Consider the following 13,875-nt stretch of genomic DNA (forward strand, 5'->3'; position numbering starts at 1 on the left):
GAATTTAGCCATCTGCTAACCATGCAGTGGTCGCTGTCACCCTGACTCGACCCCCTTCTCTCAGTGTCTTTGGTAGAAAGCAGCCAGACGCCGTGTAGGTAGATGAAGCATCTCCTGTGAGACAGTCCCTTGTTCTTTTTCTGCGCAAACTAGCAATACCTCCTTCTCTTTCATTAGCACCTCAGACTTCGCTTGCTGGGTTTTTTTTTTCTTTATGCTATTCCTCCAAAAGATTTCAAGGCACTGGGGATTAGAGCAGATCCTGTTTTCTCTTCTAAATGGTTCACTGCTTCAACAAGCAAAGAGCAAACCAATTGGAGGTTTTTTCCTTCAAGTATTTATATTGTTTTGCTTGTTTTTATTCAGCAAGTTTATTCTACAGCTAAATTTCAGATTTCTTTTACATATAGACCTTCCAATGGCACAATTAAGAACTGAGCTCTTGTTTAGTTTGAGGGATAGACTGGGAAAAGTGGAGAAATGTTCTATTGAATTTTTAAAGGAAAATAAATCTTAAAAGATAGTGGGATATGTAATTCTGTTCTCCTTGCATCTCTCTGGGGAGCAGATCTCAACTCTGAGTCATCACGTAGTCCTACAGGGTTTGGGACAACCTACGTTATGCAAATGATGTGAAGTGGATAAAACAAGACTCACAGTGCCCAAAAGCGCTTGTAACCTGAAGTCATGTTTAGAAACAGACATCCTCATCAAGTGTATAAAACCAAATTGTTATACCTGTTTTACTTAAAGCAGGTCATTACACCTGTAATCATACAGGGTCATACAGGTTTAATTCATCTCAACTTGAATACCTGTTGAGATTACATCAGTTATAATTTGTTAACTCTGAAAGTATATAAAAAAGTTTGGTATGACATATAAAACTAGGAAAAGGTTTTTTAGTTGTTGAAAATCACCTTGTTTGTAACAAAATTGCTTTTAGCTTAGGAAAAAAGATGACAAAAGTTTCTGTTGGGGACCTGATAGTCAAATCAAACCAATCACACCATTACCTGAAAATTTTTTCAGGCTAATTTATAACCTTGCATCCTTGACACAAGCCTACTAGCAGTTCTGTTCTCCCCGAATAGCAGCTTCTGAAACTCTACCTGGACGCACGGCTCCTGTTAACCCTGATCTCAGAGTTGTCACTCTACTGAATTATTATTCATGATCCCCTAATCTTGTTTAGATGAACATTCTGATAGACTCAGCATTGGCTTCAGTGGCAAGTCAACTTAATTACACAGAGGGGGACTTTCAAGATGGTTAGAAGCCCGCAGCAGAATGTGCCAGCACGGGCGGAAGCACCTTGTTTAGAGGACTGTAAGACCACCGTGTCTACATTACTTGGTTTGAAGTTTTCTGATGAAAATCGTTTCCTGTAACTTTTAAGAGTCAGCAATCTTTCTCATTTTAAAAAGTTCCAGAAGTTTAAATGTCCGATTTACAATTAAGTGGGCATCTGTAAAAACCTTAAGAACACTCTTCCTAAGTGAGAATGATAGCAGCTTAAGGAAAACAATGACTATTTGAGTAGTCAAAGCCAAGCTGTGAATATTCCTGTCGCCACCTATGAGCCTGATGCTGGCTGTTTTATTAACAAACAGAATAGGCTCTGCTGCCCTTTGGAGTTGGTGCCAAAACTTTAAGCATAGGGTGATCAATTTTGAAACTACCAAAGTTAATTATTACAGTTCAGGGCGTCACGAGCTCGAACAGGTACCTGTTTGAACTGTCCTCAGGAGCAGGACAAGTCCATCTGTGCTCTTCACCTTTCAGTTCAGCTGAGTCAACTGTGGGTTTTCCCCTTTGACCTGAAGCAGCTGTGCTGGGTGAGCTGCTGAGCAGAAGGCACAGTCCTAGTGTCACATGGCAGTAGGTGTTTCCATGAACACCAAGAGAACAGCTACAAAAAAAAAACCAGAGTAGTCTCAAAACCCCCACAAAACCACATCCCAACAAAAATTCAAATTAAAGGAAACCCCACTAGGGAGTAAAACACTGAAAGTAAAATCTAAAATATTTTGGTTTTTTTTGATGCAGTTGTTTCACACACAAAGGAAAAAAACTAAGTTGATTAATAGCCTTTTCTGTCTTTGGAGAAATGGAAACAGCCTGTTGTCACACAAGCCGCTGGACTGGGGTAGACGTGACACGGACCCTCCTCTGGCCCTGCCCTCTTCTTGGTGTCCTTAGTGTTCTAAAGGACATCTGCTCGTTTAGGAAAAGGAGACACTAAAGTATCGGTTCAGGATGGCTATCAGGATTGACGCGAGCAAGGAGTCCCAGCAGATCCCGCACTGGAAACACAAAGGCTGTAACTGAGGGCTCAAATCATGGGTGCAGGAAGATGGAGGGGAAGCATTGTTCTTTTCCTTCAAGGAAAGCTGAAGTTGTCCACTTTCATATTTAAAAAGACCACCGCCACCCCAACAAAAAATCCTAGTGATGCATATTTCTATCATTGGATTCATAGTAACTCTTTACCCCACAAATAAGAGTGATCTTTAGAATACAAAGCTGCAGGCAGAAGATGATGGGAAGGGACTTCACTCCTGAGTCACAGTGGAGCTGGCAATCTGGACTCAAGCGTAACCCACGTTGGTGTGCATGCTTGAATAACAATGCAGATGTGTTCAAGGTCACTTCACAAGCATAAGAATATCAAGCACACAAAACTTTGTTAACAACTGAAAGATCCACAAAGTGTCTTTTAAAGAAGCAGGGCTTTAAAAATGCACACTGGTGTATATTCTTATTGCTCTGTAACCACATGAATGTACTGACTCACATCCTGGAGATGTGGCGGGGGGAGGTGCCACTATCTTCTCTCTGATGCAGCCCTTCCTGGAGAGCCGGTTACAGGGATGGCCAGGGACACAGCACAGCTTCCACTTAGGCTTGAGTTATTACTATCTGCCCCACTTTTTCCTTGGTAACCCTTATTCACAACAGGCATAGACTTTCACTCCAAGATGTGCTCATTTGTCATTGCTGGGATGGCTAGTTTTTATTCTATGGTTTAAGAGCAGCTCTGAGATTGCATTTTATTCCTAATGGTCAATTTATCATCATAAATTGATGAGATGTACACATTTCTCTCATATACCAAGGAAAATTCACAAGAAAACAATATGAAGTATAATGTGAAGCATACAGAATTATAGTGTGTCATCAGAGCATGATTCCATGTTGTACGAATTTGCACATGCATGTTACGTAATGTCACTTAGTGTACCTGGACTAGACCACTCCATCAGAACACCTGGTGACCTGGTCACAGCTCCACAACCAGGCTACAAGCAGCAAGGGTCCTCGTGTGCTCCAGTAGCTATGGATGAAACTGTCCACAACCTCATTTTTTTTCCCCCTCCATGAAAGTCCCATACTTACATGAATTCTTTCTGTTACACATTACAATCCATATATAACCTGATTAATGACAGCTGCACAGGGGCCAGTTTTGTTCTCTTTTCTAATCACCCATCCTTCTAGAGAACAATACACATAAAGATGCATTTCAGAAGGTGATTTTGTTTTCCATAATGATGCACCGTATCAGACACAGGATGTCTATGTTTGAGAGAGCAGTTGTCTACAGATATCTAATAACATCTACCTCGAGCACACACTATAAGAGAATAACTGGTGACCCAGAGACACACTGGGACAGAGCATTCCAAGGGTATCATGTCGGGTATTCTCTTAGAATGAATCAAAGCAAGGATCATGAAGCCACGCATGAAGCTTCACGAAGCTCAGGAAAAGGACAGAAAGCTGTCCGGATCCCAGCACTCAATGATCCATGTATTGTGGGCAGAGCTTACCTGTGACAGAATGCCTCCCAGATCCGGGCGGGGCCCCTGCAGCAGGACTGCGGCTCCCATGGTTTAGTCGCCCCGTGAAGGTACTGTCTGTGCACAACCATGTACAGAGAGTGCCTGTGGGCGCCCCATACTGCACCATTAACCCGTTTTACGAGGCTGAGACTTTCCTGATTTAAAGTGCCCTTTATGAACAGTCATGAAGTGTCGGTCAAGCAGCTCTTAACTTCAGCCAGCTGGGGAGAAAACCAACACAAAAGCCCCACAGATACACCCAACATTCTGGTTGTCTTCTCAAACTGAGAATCAGCACATTATACATCTATTCCTTAATATATAATACACAACATGCACAGGTAGGCCGCAAATGGACACTTATAAAATACCTTCTAAATAACTCATTAAAAGTGTTTGGTCCAATCCACATGACAGATAATAGAAATCATAAGGGACAGGACACACATCGCCTTCCATGCCTCTTCCACCCAAAATACACAAAACCCATTTTCAGATTAGGAGAGAAAAGGAATAAATAGAATCACTCTCAGCTATATATATATACATATACACATACATATATGTATACATATACATACACAATGTATAGCTGTGTGTACACGCACACATACACACCGCTGGACACGACCCAAACGACGACGTCAGACCAGGAGGCTCTGAACACCTGAATTCACAGATGATCGGGTGAGCTGACTGGAGGACTGATGACAGCTAGCGTGGGAATAAAGTCCTAAAATCACCAGTCTCGGGAGAGCTTGGTGTTCTGGTCTCTTTTGGGGGGTGCCGGAGGGGGCCCTCTCCGCAGGGTTGCATAGCCTGAGATGTGACTGCCTCCGTAAGCAGCTCTCTGCGGGTCAGAAAGCAGCTCGGGGGGCGGCGGGGGCAGCGCCATGTCATCCATGGTGGCCGTGGGCTCCGCCCTGGACACTCGGGCGGAGGAGAGGGAGCCGTGCCGGGTGATGGACTTCCGCTGCAGGGTCCTGTTGAGGTCGGCCAGGAAGGCGGGCTGGACACCGAGGCCGGACTTGGGCGAGGTGGGCGCGGGGGGCACGGCGGCCGCCGGCTGCTCGGGGGGCTCCGCGCGCGTGAGGCGCGTGCTGTCGTTGCGCTTGGGGCGCGTGGGCGGCGGGGCCTTCTTCACGGACGCCTTGGCCCACGGCTGCGGCTGCGGGGTGACCACGGCCACCTTGGGAGAAGCGCCTCCCGAGAACACGGCCGGGATCTCCACGGGGGGCGGCGGGAGCTCTACTTCGGGCGGAGGGGGCGGGAAGTCCGAGTCGGACGGCGGGGAGGGAAACTCAGGCCCCGAGTCCCTCCCGCGCGCGCCCAGGCCCGGCGCTTTCGCGGACACGCCCCCCGGGAGCACGCCCGGCAGGTGCACTCCGGAGAGACTGAGTTTCCCGGGCTTGGGGGGCGCCGCAGGAGGCGGCGGGCTCTCCTTGCTGGGAGACCCCGACGGTTCTGCCGGCGCCGCGAACTTGCTGACCAGACTGTCCACCGAGGGCCTCTTGGGCTCGGGGGGCTCGGCGCCGCCGCCGGACTTGATGCTGGAGTTCCGCTGCGGCGTCGGGGGCGGCTTCTTCGCCCCGGGGCTGGCCGTCTTAGCGGCCTTTTTGCCTGGAGACCCGCTTTTGTCGGGGGCGGGAACAGCTGCGGGTGTGGCCGGCGGGGGCGGCGGCGGCGAGGCCGGGGCCGGGACCGGGGGAGGAGGAGGGAACACCAGGCTGCTCTCAGGAGGAGGAGGGGGGAACTCCGGAGAAGGGACAGGGACGGCGCTGGGTTGCCACTTGGGTTTGGCCTTCACGGCAGGAGGGGACTGCGGCGCCGCACCCGCTGGGGTGGGCTTCAGGGGCTGCGGCTCCCCCGGGGGAGGGGCCGGGAACTGGCTGGCTATCTGCTTCACGACCGAGGGCGCCGGGGACAGCGGGGAGGGAGGCGGTTTTGCACAGAAGCTCTGCTGCTTGGGTAGCGTAGGCGGGGGTACTGGACTGGGAGGGGCGGGGGGAGAGGGAGGGATGTGAGAAACAGGGAAAGCTGGCTGCTTTTTTGCTGGGGGGACTGGAGGAGTAGATGTCGGTGGCACAGCTTGTATCGCAAGGGGTAGCACAGTCTTGGTGCTGGTTGGCGGGGGCACGGTCACGAGGGGCTTGGGGGGGGCCTGGGGAGGGAGGGGTGCAGGCACGGGAGGTGGGGGGGCTGTCGGAGGAGCCGCTGGAGTAACATGCTGAACGTGATGAATCTTCAGTGGTGGCGCAGGGGGGCCGAACTGCGGAAGGGACGGGGCGCAGGGCGCGGGTTTCAGCTGGGCCATGGCCGAGCCCGGAGTGGGCGGCGGGGGTGGCGGCGGAGGCGGGGGCACAACCCCGTTAGGAGGCACCAGGATCTGAGGCTTCCCTGACTGTGAGGCGGAGGACAGAGGCTGCAGCACCGAGGGCGGTGGCGGCTTAAACAGGGGCCCCGAATGCTGAGACGCGTTCTGCAGCCTGGTGATCGTGCTGTACTTGACGAACGTGGGGGCCGCGGAGCCGGCCGAGGGTGCAGACTGGCTGGGCAGAGGAGGGGGCGGTGGTGGGGGCGGTGGTGGGGGAGGAGGGGGCGGCGGCGGCGGCGGCGGGAGAGGCGGTGAGGGCTGGGAGGCAGCGTAGGGGGTGACCAGCTTAGGTTGTGGGGATGAAGCGGGCATCAGTGACGTGTAGGGCCGATTCATGGACTCCATTCTGGCCTAAAAGGAGTAGAGAAGGGATGGGAGAGAGAGAACAGACAAAACAGTTACAGGGGCGCCGTGACTGTATACAACTAAAAAGCAAGCCTCAGGGACAGGGTGGCAGGATGCAGCAGCTGTGGCGATGCAGACGGGCAATGTCAGGAAGGGGCAAACCGGACCTCGGGGCACCAGGGGTGCAGAGAACATTCGTCTACCCACAACACTCTCAAACAACCAGGCTGCCTGACAGTCTGGGGAAAAGGTCGTCCTGCAGAAGCTGCTTAATGGTGCAGGGCAGGCTGCTCTCTGACCTCTGGTGTCACACACCCGCCCCCGGGGGGCTCTCCTGAGGGCTTCTGGGCCCTGGGCCCCGCCCGGCCGGGCAGGGAGATGCCAGGGCTCCAGTGCACCTTTCAGTCCACCACCGCATCCCCATCAAGCAGATGCGATGCCACACGGGGTTCAGGAGCCCTGCTGGAGGGCCTCGCGAAGAGCAAGGGTGGCTCTGGATGCTAGTAAGCTGACGCGTGAGTGTGAGAACAGCAGCAGGCGTGCACAATCACACAGGCGTGAATGAGCTTGACACACACACTTGCATCCAACATGCACAGAAGTCCAGCAATGCAGGTAAAGGGGGGGCAGTCTTTACATTTGTTTTACTGGAAAAATACATAAAGAAATGCTTCATAAACATTACAGCAAAAGATCATAAAAATATCATACAGAAAAAAACAAAAGAAAATGAGAGGAAACTTCAGAAGGCTTGTAAAGGAAACGTACCAAGAAATGGGAGCTAGAGTTTGCCAACACCCTGCTGACCAGCCCATGTGGGCACCTCTTGGCATCTCCCAAATTACCACATCTGGTCATTTATTTCATGGAGCTACTCATGCATGAATGTGGTTCAAGTACTTTTGAAAGAGCAAAGGAAGGATCCTTGGTGTAATAATTTTGGGTAGGTCTTTTAGGCTCTTTGAACAAACTGCGAGGATCCCAGACAATCATTTATTTCCAATTATGAATGACCTCTACTTAGCATGGAGAACGCTTAGGTTAGTAGACTGGAAGGCTCATTACAGGGCTGAGTTCTAATGCCCATCAGGACCTTCACATGTTTCTTTAAAAATTGCACATCAAAGTAAAAGCATTAGTCTGCAAGATCTGGTTACAGGAGTCACCCAGGTTAATGTGTTTCCAAAGATCAGCCCCTGACCTTAACTTGACCCTCCCTTGGCTGCTGCAGGGGTGCAGACCTTAGCTGAGCTGGCCTTCTCATTTGGCACCTGAGACTGAAGTAACAGGAGAAGAAACACACAGGAGGATCAAGACTCAAACACTCGTCCCAGCTGCGCGCAGGGCTTGCGCTCTTTCTGACACTGGGGCAAGGACGGACTACGCTGCTCAATCACAGCACACTTGGACCTCAGCCTTCCTCATAACCATGGGGTAGTTTTCTAATTTAGAGTACACATGGATAACACCATCAGAAACTCAGGAAGGTGAAGGGCTCTTCTTTAGATATCTGCATTGTGGAAACCTTCTCCACAACATACCCAGAGGGTTAGCACCAGATAGTGCTGCTCATCCAAGTGGATTAAGTAGGGGAAGGGAGAGAGAATTCTTTCTTAAAAGTCTGAGCCTCTGACAAGCGACTTCAACTGTCACTGTCTTGAGAATTTAGGTCATTAGAACCAATTTTCAAATACTTATATCTAAAAAAAAGTGTTCCACCCCCACACTGGGCTGCTAATGCCTTCTCCACCCTCCCGAGGGCCAGTTATTCAACCACATATGCAAATAAACAAACTGAGGGAAAATAGCCATTTAATTCTTATTGGTGAATGTACTTGTATAAGTGATCCAGACCATGAGAACAACAAAAAAAATCAAACTGTTCATTAACAAAATGGTCAGGCCGGGGGTGCCACTGGTGCCCTGGTCATGGCTGAGCTCGGGCTGCTGAGGGTGAGAGAGCGGGGACACACCCTTCCCACAGAACTTCAGAGGCAATGTGATACAGTGTCTTTCAACCAGGCTAAAGAAACCTATTTTTCTAAATAGCCTTGCAATAAGTATACTCGTCCTTCAGTATCACTGAACAGTCTACTATGCAAGGCTCAGGGATCCAAAATTTTAAGGAGATTAATTTGAATTTAGTCTTCCACATAAACTATAATTTGAGAAAATTCAAGTGCAGAGAAATGCCAAAAAGCATAAAAGATAAAGGAATGAGTCTGAATGAGTTAAATTAATAATGAATAAAGAAATAATCAACCATTAGCAGCTCCTATGGAACAAAATTAGGGCATTGGCACTAAATGGTGTTGCTCCATCCAAATTAATTAAGGGTAGAAAGGAAAAAATGGTTATTTCTTGATATTCTGAGCCACTGATAAAGGAATTAACCTGCCAGGTTTTTTTTAGATCTTAGGTCATTAGAGCCCATTCTGAGGGAAGTGAAAGAAAGAATACTGAAAGTGGACCAAGAAAGACTCCTGATAAAGGAACAAAAGAGCAACAAACTAAACCCGTGGAACACCACAGGGGTTTCTGTATAAATTAACACAGGTGTGTTACCTTGCTGGACTCTTCCAACTGTGTGCCCCGTTTCCAGGCCTCAGAGAAGATGGAGCTCACGACGCTCTGGGAGCGGGCGTGGCCTGCCGGCTGCGTGTCAGACACTCCACTATCAGACTGATTAGAGTGATTTGACTGAGACTCTGTTCAAAATAGATTTTCAAAAATAGGATCAAGTAAGTCAGTATTCTGACAGTGTGAATATGTACATTTAGACAGATCTTTTACACAAAACCAGATGCCATGTAGAAACAGCAACAAGTTAATTTTACTCAACTCATTTCATGTAAACACAGCCGGTATTTTCCACTAGAAAATTTCCCTTATCTTGAGGAGGATTGGCAATAAATGTTAGCTCAGAGCTGGTCCTCCTCAGCGAAAAAAAAAGAGGAGGATTGGCATGGATCTTAGCTCACGGCTGATCTTCCTCACACACACACAAAAGAAAACTTCTCTTATCTTAAGGCTAATAGGAAATTTCAATTCTTTTTAAATAGTTCACTACGAGAGACTGATAATTACAATAAAAGGTTCATATAACATTATTGGTATCCTGACAACCCATCTTGTAAGAAATCAATTCCTAGCAAATAAGAGAATTAATGAACCATCAAAGAGGAGTGATTTTTTTTTTTCAATCGTGTCTTCACTACATTGAGAATCCATCTTCTTATATACCCCTGGCTCCTGGCCATCCCAGAGAGTTCTCACTTATGAATTCAGATCTATACATGATGATTACTTCCTTTATCCCAGCAACAAACAGCACTTAGAATTTCACTCCCAAGTGAGAAGTGTTTTTTCTAGGATTCAGGTATTGGCACCACAAGGTAGCAGCCCCACTGTAGGCCCCCACAAGGCATGAAAATATCTTCAAAGGAGCTGGGAACTGCTGAGGATACAGTGCATCTTCAATTGACATCCAGGGAGAAGGAACTGGGAAGATTATTTCACTGGACTCCAAGTCAGGTGAGAACCATGCGGAAGCACCTAACTCAATGCCTGGCACCTGGTAGAGATGCAAATGTTAAAGCCAGTCCCATCCAATCACTCTGGGATTACGAGCTTGCAATATTTAGCAAGTCCAGCCAAGTTAGCCAGAGCAGTGCAGAGATAACAGCCACAAACTATTATGGATAATGGTTGGATAAAGTTAAGATATCCTCAGGGCAAAAATATAAGCAACATCAGATAAAACCTACTTTATTTTCTTCTGTCTTGATCATTCAGTAGCTGAGTGGTTTTTAAAAGTTACAGCTTCATCCCTATTTAATTAGTATCTAAGGACAACAGCTTATAAGAGGCTGGAACACATGAATCCTTGAACTCTCCTCAGCATGAACGAATATGATTTTATGATTTACATTAAAAAGTCTGCCTAATACTTTACACACTGTATATGGACAGACGGTGCTGGAGCAGGAAAAGGCACCAGGCCACTTCATAAAATAATTTGTGGAAGAACTTGAATTGCTACCTGCTATACAAATTTTAATAAATATTATGTATCTTGTTTCTCAGTCTTTCCCTTAATTTTTTTTCTTAAATCCTACTTGCAACATACTGTTAATTTGCCTTTCCTAATCTATTATCTCATAGGTTTCTTCCTATTTTAATAAATGTTTCATTTTAGAATAGTTTAAGATTTACAGAAAAGTTGCAAAGTTAGCACAGAGTTCCTGCATACCTAGGACCCAGTTTACCTCGTTATTAACATGTTACATTACTATGGTACATTTGTCACAACTAAGGAACCGACATTGATACATTACTATTAACTACACCCTACACTTTATTCAGATTTCACTAGTTTTCCATAATGTCCATTTTCTGATCCAGGATCCCACATTACAGTTGGCTGTCATGTCTCCTATGAAAGTTTCTCAGACTTTCCTTGCTTTTGATTTGTCTGATATTTTTCTCTTGATTAGACCGAGGTTATGGGATTTGGGGAGGAAGACCAGGAGAGGGAAAATGCCAGTCTCATCACATTGTATCAAGGGTACATGCTATCGGTGTAACACTACCATGATGCTGACCTTGATCACTTGGCCGAGGTGATTTGTGAGGTGTCACCACTGTAAAGTTACTGCCCCCACTGTGCTCTTTGGAAGTGAGCCCCCCTGCACAGGCCACACTTAAGGGGGCAGTTAAGCTCCACCTTCTGAGGGTAGAGTGTCTGCATGAATCACTGAAAAATCTTCTGTATGCAAGATTTGTCTCTTCTTCCTCATTTATTTATTCAATAATTTACATCATTATGGACTGATGGCTGTTTTATAATTTCCGTTATAATCTTGTTATTTTGTTGCTCAAATGGTTCCAGCTTTGGCCATTGGACGCTCTCAGGTTGCCTCCTGTGCCCCTTTTCCATACTCCCATCCTTGTGTTTTCTGGAGCATTTCCTTCATTTCTGGCATTACAAGATGCTCCAGGCTCATCTTCTAGTTTCTCTACCATAGCCCTACAATCAGCCATTTCCCCCAAGAGGCCTGGTTCCCTTTTTTTTTTTTTTTTTTTTTGAGAATGGTATTAGAAACCAAGATCTAGGTGGTCATTATTATTGCTACTGGGGGTCACTGCTCCTAGCCCCTCCCAATGGACAAAACTAGGAAATATATGTATATATGCTAACCCACGAAATACACATTCTAAATTTGTGTTTTTCTTATTTAGGGAGGAAATCACATCATACAGCTTTTTAATCAAATACTTCTTAAAGTAATTATTCCTTTCATAACATGTGATCTCAGAACAAAGAAAAAATTCTGCTTTTAGACGATCCAGATATCATTTATGGAACATTTTGAAGGGAAAGAAACCTTTATCTGAAAATGTGATCACAGCGTACTTGTTAGGATGTGGGAATCTGAAAATAAGCACCTTTTGAGTATCACTGATTTCCTCTGAAAACTTTAGAAAGTTTGATGATGTAAACAGCTTCCTTAACTGACACTGAGCTAATTCTAGTTATTTCCACTCTAGTGAAATGTCAGGAAACGTGTGGGGAAGGCGGGCAGTTTCATCATGGATTCTGAGCACAGAGAAGCTCTCCAAGTAACTTTCGATCCCCAATTATGCATCAACAGTTGTTTTTCAGTAGTATGATTGAGTTTTAAATAAACTTTATATAACAAAACTCCTGGCTTTACAACTCTACATAATGGTTTTTAATTTCAAACATGTTTGTGAACTAGCCCATGATGTTATCCCCTCTAACGACAACAAAAAAGCACATACACCTATTGATTATAATTTAGAAATTAGGTATGGCTCTGGTTTTTAAAAATCACGCTGCGGTAATCAGGTCTACTGTCAGTCTCTAGAGTGAGCCCTTCGTATTGGCAGTAAACAGTGCTTGGCATTCAGACTACCTGGGATGCTGGAAGAACTGGATCCTGATTTAATGCTGGAGCTGGATAAAGAAGTCCAATCATAAGCCGACTCTGTCCTCTTCAAGGCTTCTTGATAGTTCATGTAGAGCTGCTTCCCGTACTAAACAGAAGGCAGGAAATGATGACATCTGAACTTTACTGGGTATAACATGGATGGGGTAGGAACAGGGGACACATTTCTCTAGACTGATTCACAGTTTGTATTAAAATTAATACCTATAATACTTCAAAAATTCTTTTAACACCAGTAAGTTATAATCTACTCTTATTTTTCCTCATTTTCAGAAAGGCAGCAAGAAGTTAACACTTGATTCTGATTATGTTCATTATCAATATAAAGATTTTTTTCAGTTATTCCTAAAGCAACTTTGATTTTATGGCTATAATAAATTTTATTTTCCATTACTTAGTAGGCATAAATATTCATTCAAGCGTTATGTATAATCATCTTTAAGATGTCCTTAAAAATTTTTTTAAGACTTTTTTTTTAGAGCAGTTTTAGGTTCACAGCAAAACTGAGGAAGGTACAGACATTTCCCATATACCCCCAGCCCCTAAACATGCACAGCTTCCTCTACTGTCCACATCTGTTATAGTCAATGAACCTACACTGACACATCACATCACTCAAAGTCCACAGTTACCTTAGGTTCACTCTTGGTGGTGAACATCCTATGGGTTGGGACAAATGTATAATGATCATATATCCACCACTGTCGTATCATGCAGACTAGGAATATTTTCACATCCCTAAAAATCCTCTGTGCTCCACCTATTCATCCCTTTCCCCATCCCAAGGCAATTTAATTTTTTAAAAATTTCTTTTTGTTTAGGCTAAACTCTGCTATGTAACAATCATATAATGTGTTCTCCAAAGCCAAAATAAATCACTTTGATGCTACACAAGCTTTACCAGCAGATTATTCCTTGGATACGAACTGTTAAAAGTTTATCCCCATCATCAAGGAAAAACAACATTTAAAACATGAAACTTAGGCCTAAGAAAACTAGACATTGGCAAATCATGAACATGAAACGATCAGAATAATTGTCATGACAACCAAAGCCATATCATTCAACACCTCGTTGTTCCAGCATCCAACCAAAGAAAGCCCACCTTTGCGATGCGGATGCCATTGACCCACTGGTGCAGGGTCCTCACATCGTCACAACAAAGGTACTTGATGTACTGAGATTTCTTCTGGATCTGTGGATGCTGCAACATTAGAGCAAAAGCCAACTAAGTCCGCTGGAGAACTAGGAGAAATAAACGCTATCCAAGCTTCAGCATATCCTGACAGGCAAGTTACAGGCCATCAGAGTAATGGCCAAATAATTTCTCTCTCTTACA

At 45.7% G+C, this 13,875-nt stretch overlaps 1 protein-coding gene across 5 annotated transcripts in view; it reads right to left on the reverse strand.

Annotated features, from left to right (window-relative positions):
- Positions 1-1,857: 1,857 nt before the first annotated feature.
- RAPH1 (Ras association (RalGDS/AF-6) and pleckstrin homology domains 1) overlaps positions 1,858-13,875 on the reverse strand; it is a 90,126-nt gene continuing 78,108 nt past the window's right edge. For 4 of the 5 annotated variants that reach the window (XM_058549659.1, XM_058549661.1, XM_058549662.1 and 1 more), the window contains 4 exons: positions 13,642-13,740; positions 12,504-12,624; positions 9,130-9,272; positions 1,858-6,570 (listed from right to left, as the gene is read on the reverse strand). In XM_058549659.1, coding sequence (XP_058405642.1) covers positions 4,585-6,570; positions 9,130-9,272; positions 12,504-12,624; positions 13,642-13,740 — 2,349 coding nt within the window. In that variant the 3' untranslated portion in view covers positions 1,858-4,584. Of the gene's footprint in view, positions 6,571-6,602; positions 7,212-9,129; positions 9,273-12,503; positions 12,625-13,641; positions 13,741-13,875 lie in introns of those variants that run through there. The other variant, XM_058549663.1, reaches the window with a different exon arrangement.

The sequence above is a fragment of the Diceros bicornis genome, chromosome 10, assembly GCF_020826845.1.
Source record: "Diceros bicornis minor isolate mBicDic1 chromosome 10, mDicBic1.mat.cur, whole genome shotgun sequence".
Lineage (NCBI taxonomy): Eukaryota > Metazoa > Chordata > Mammalia > Perissodactyla > Rhinocerotidae > Diceros > Diceros bicornis.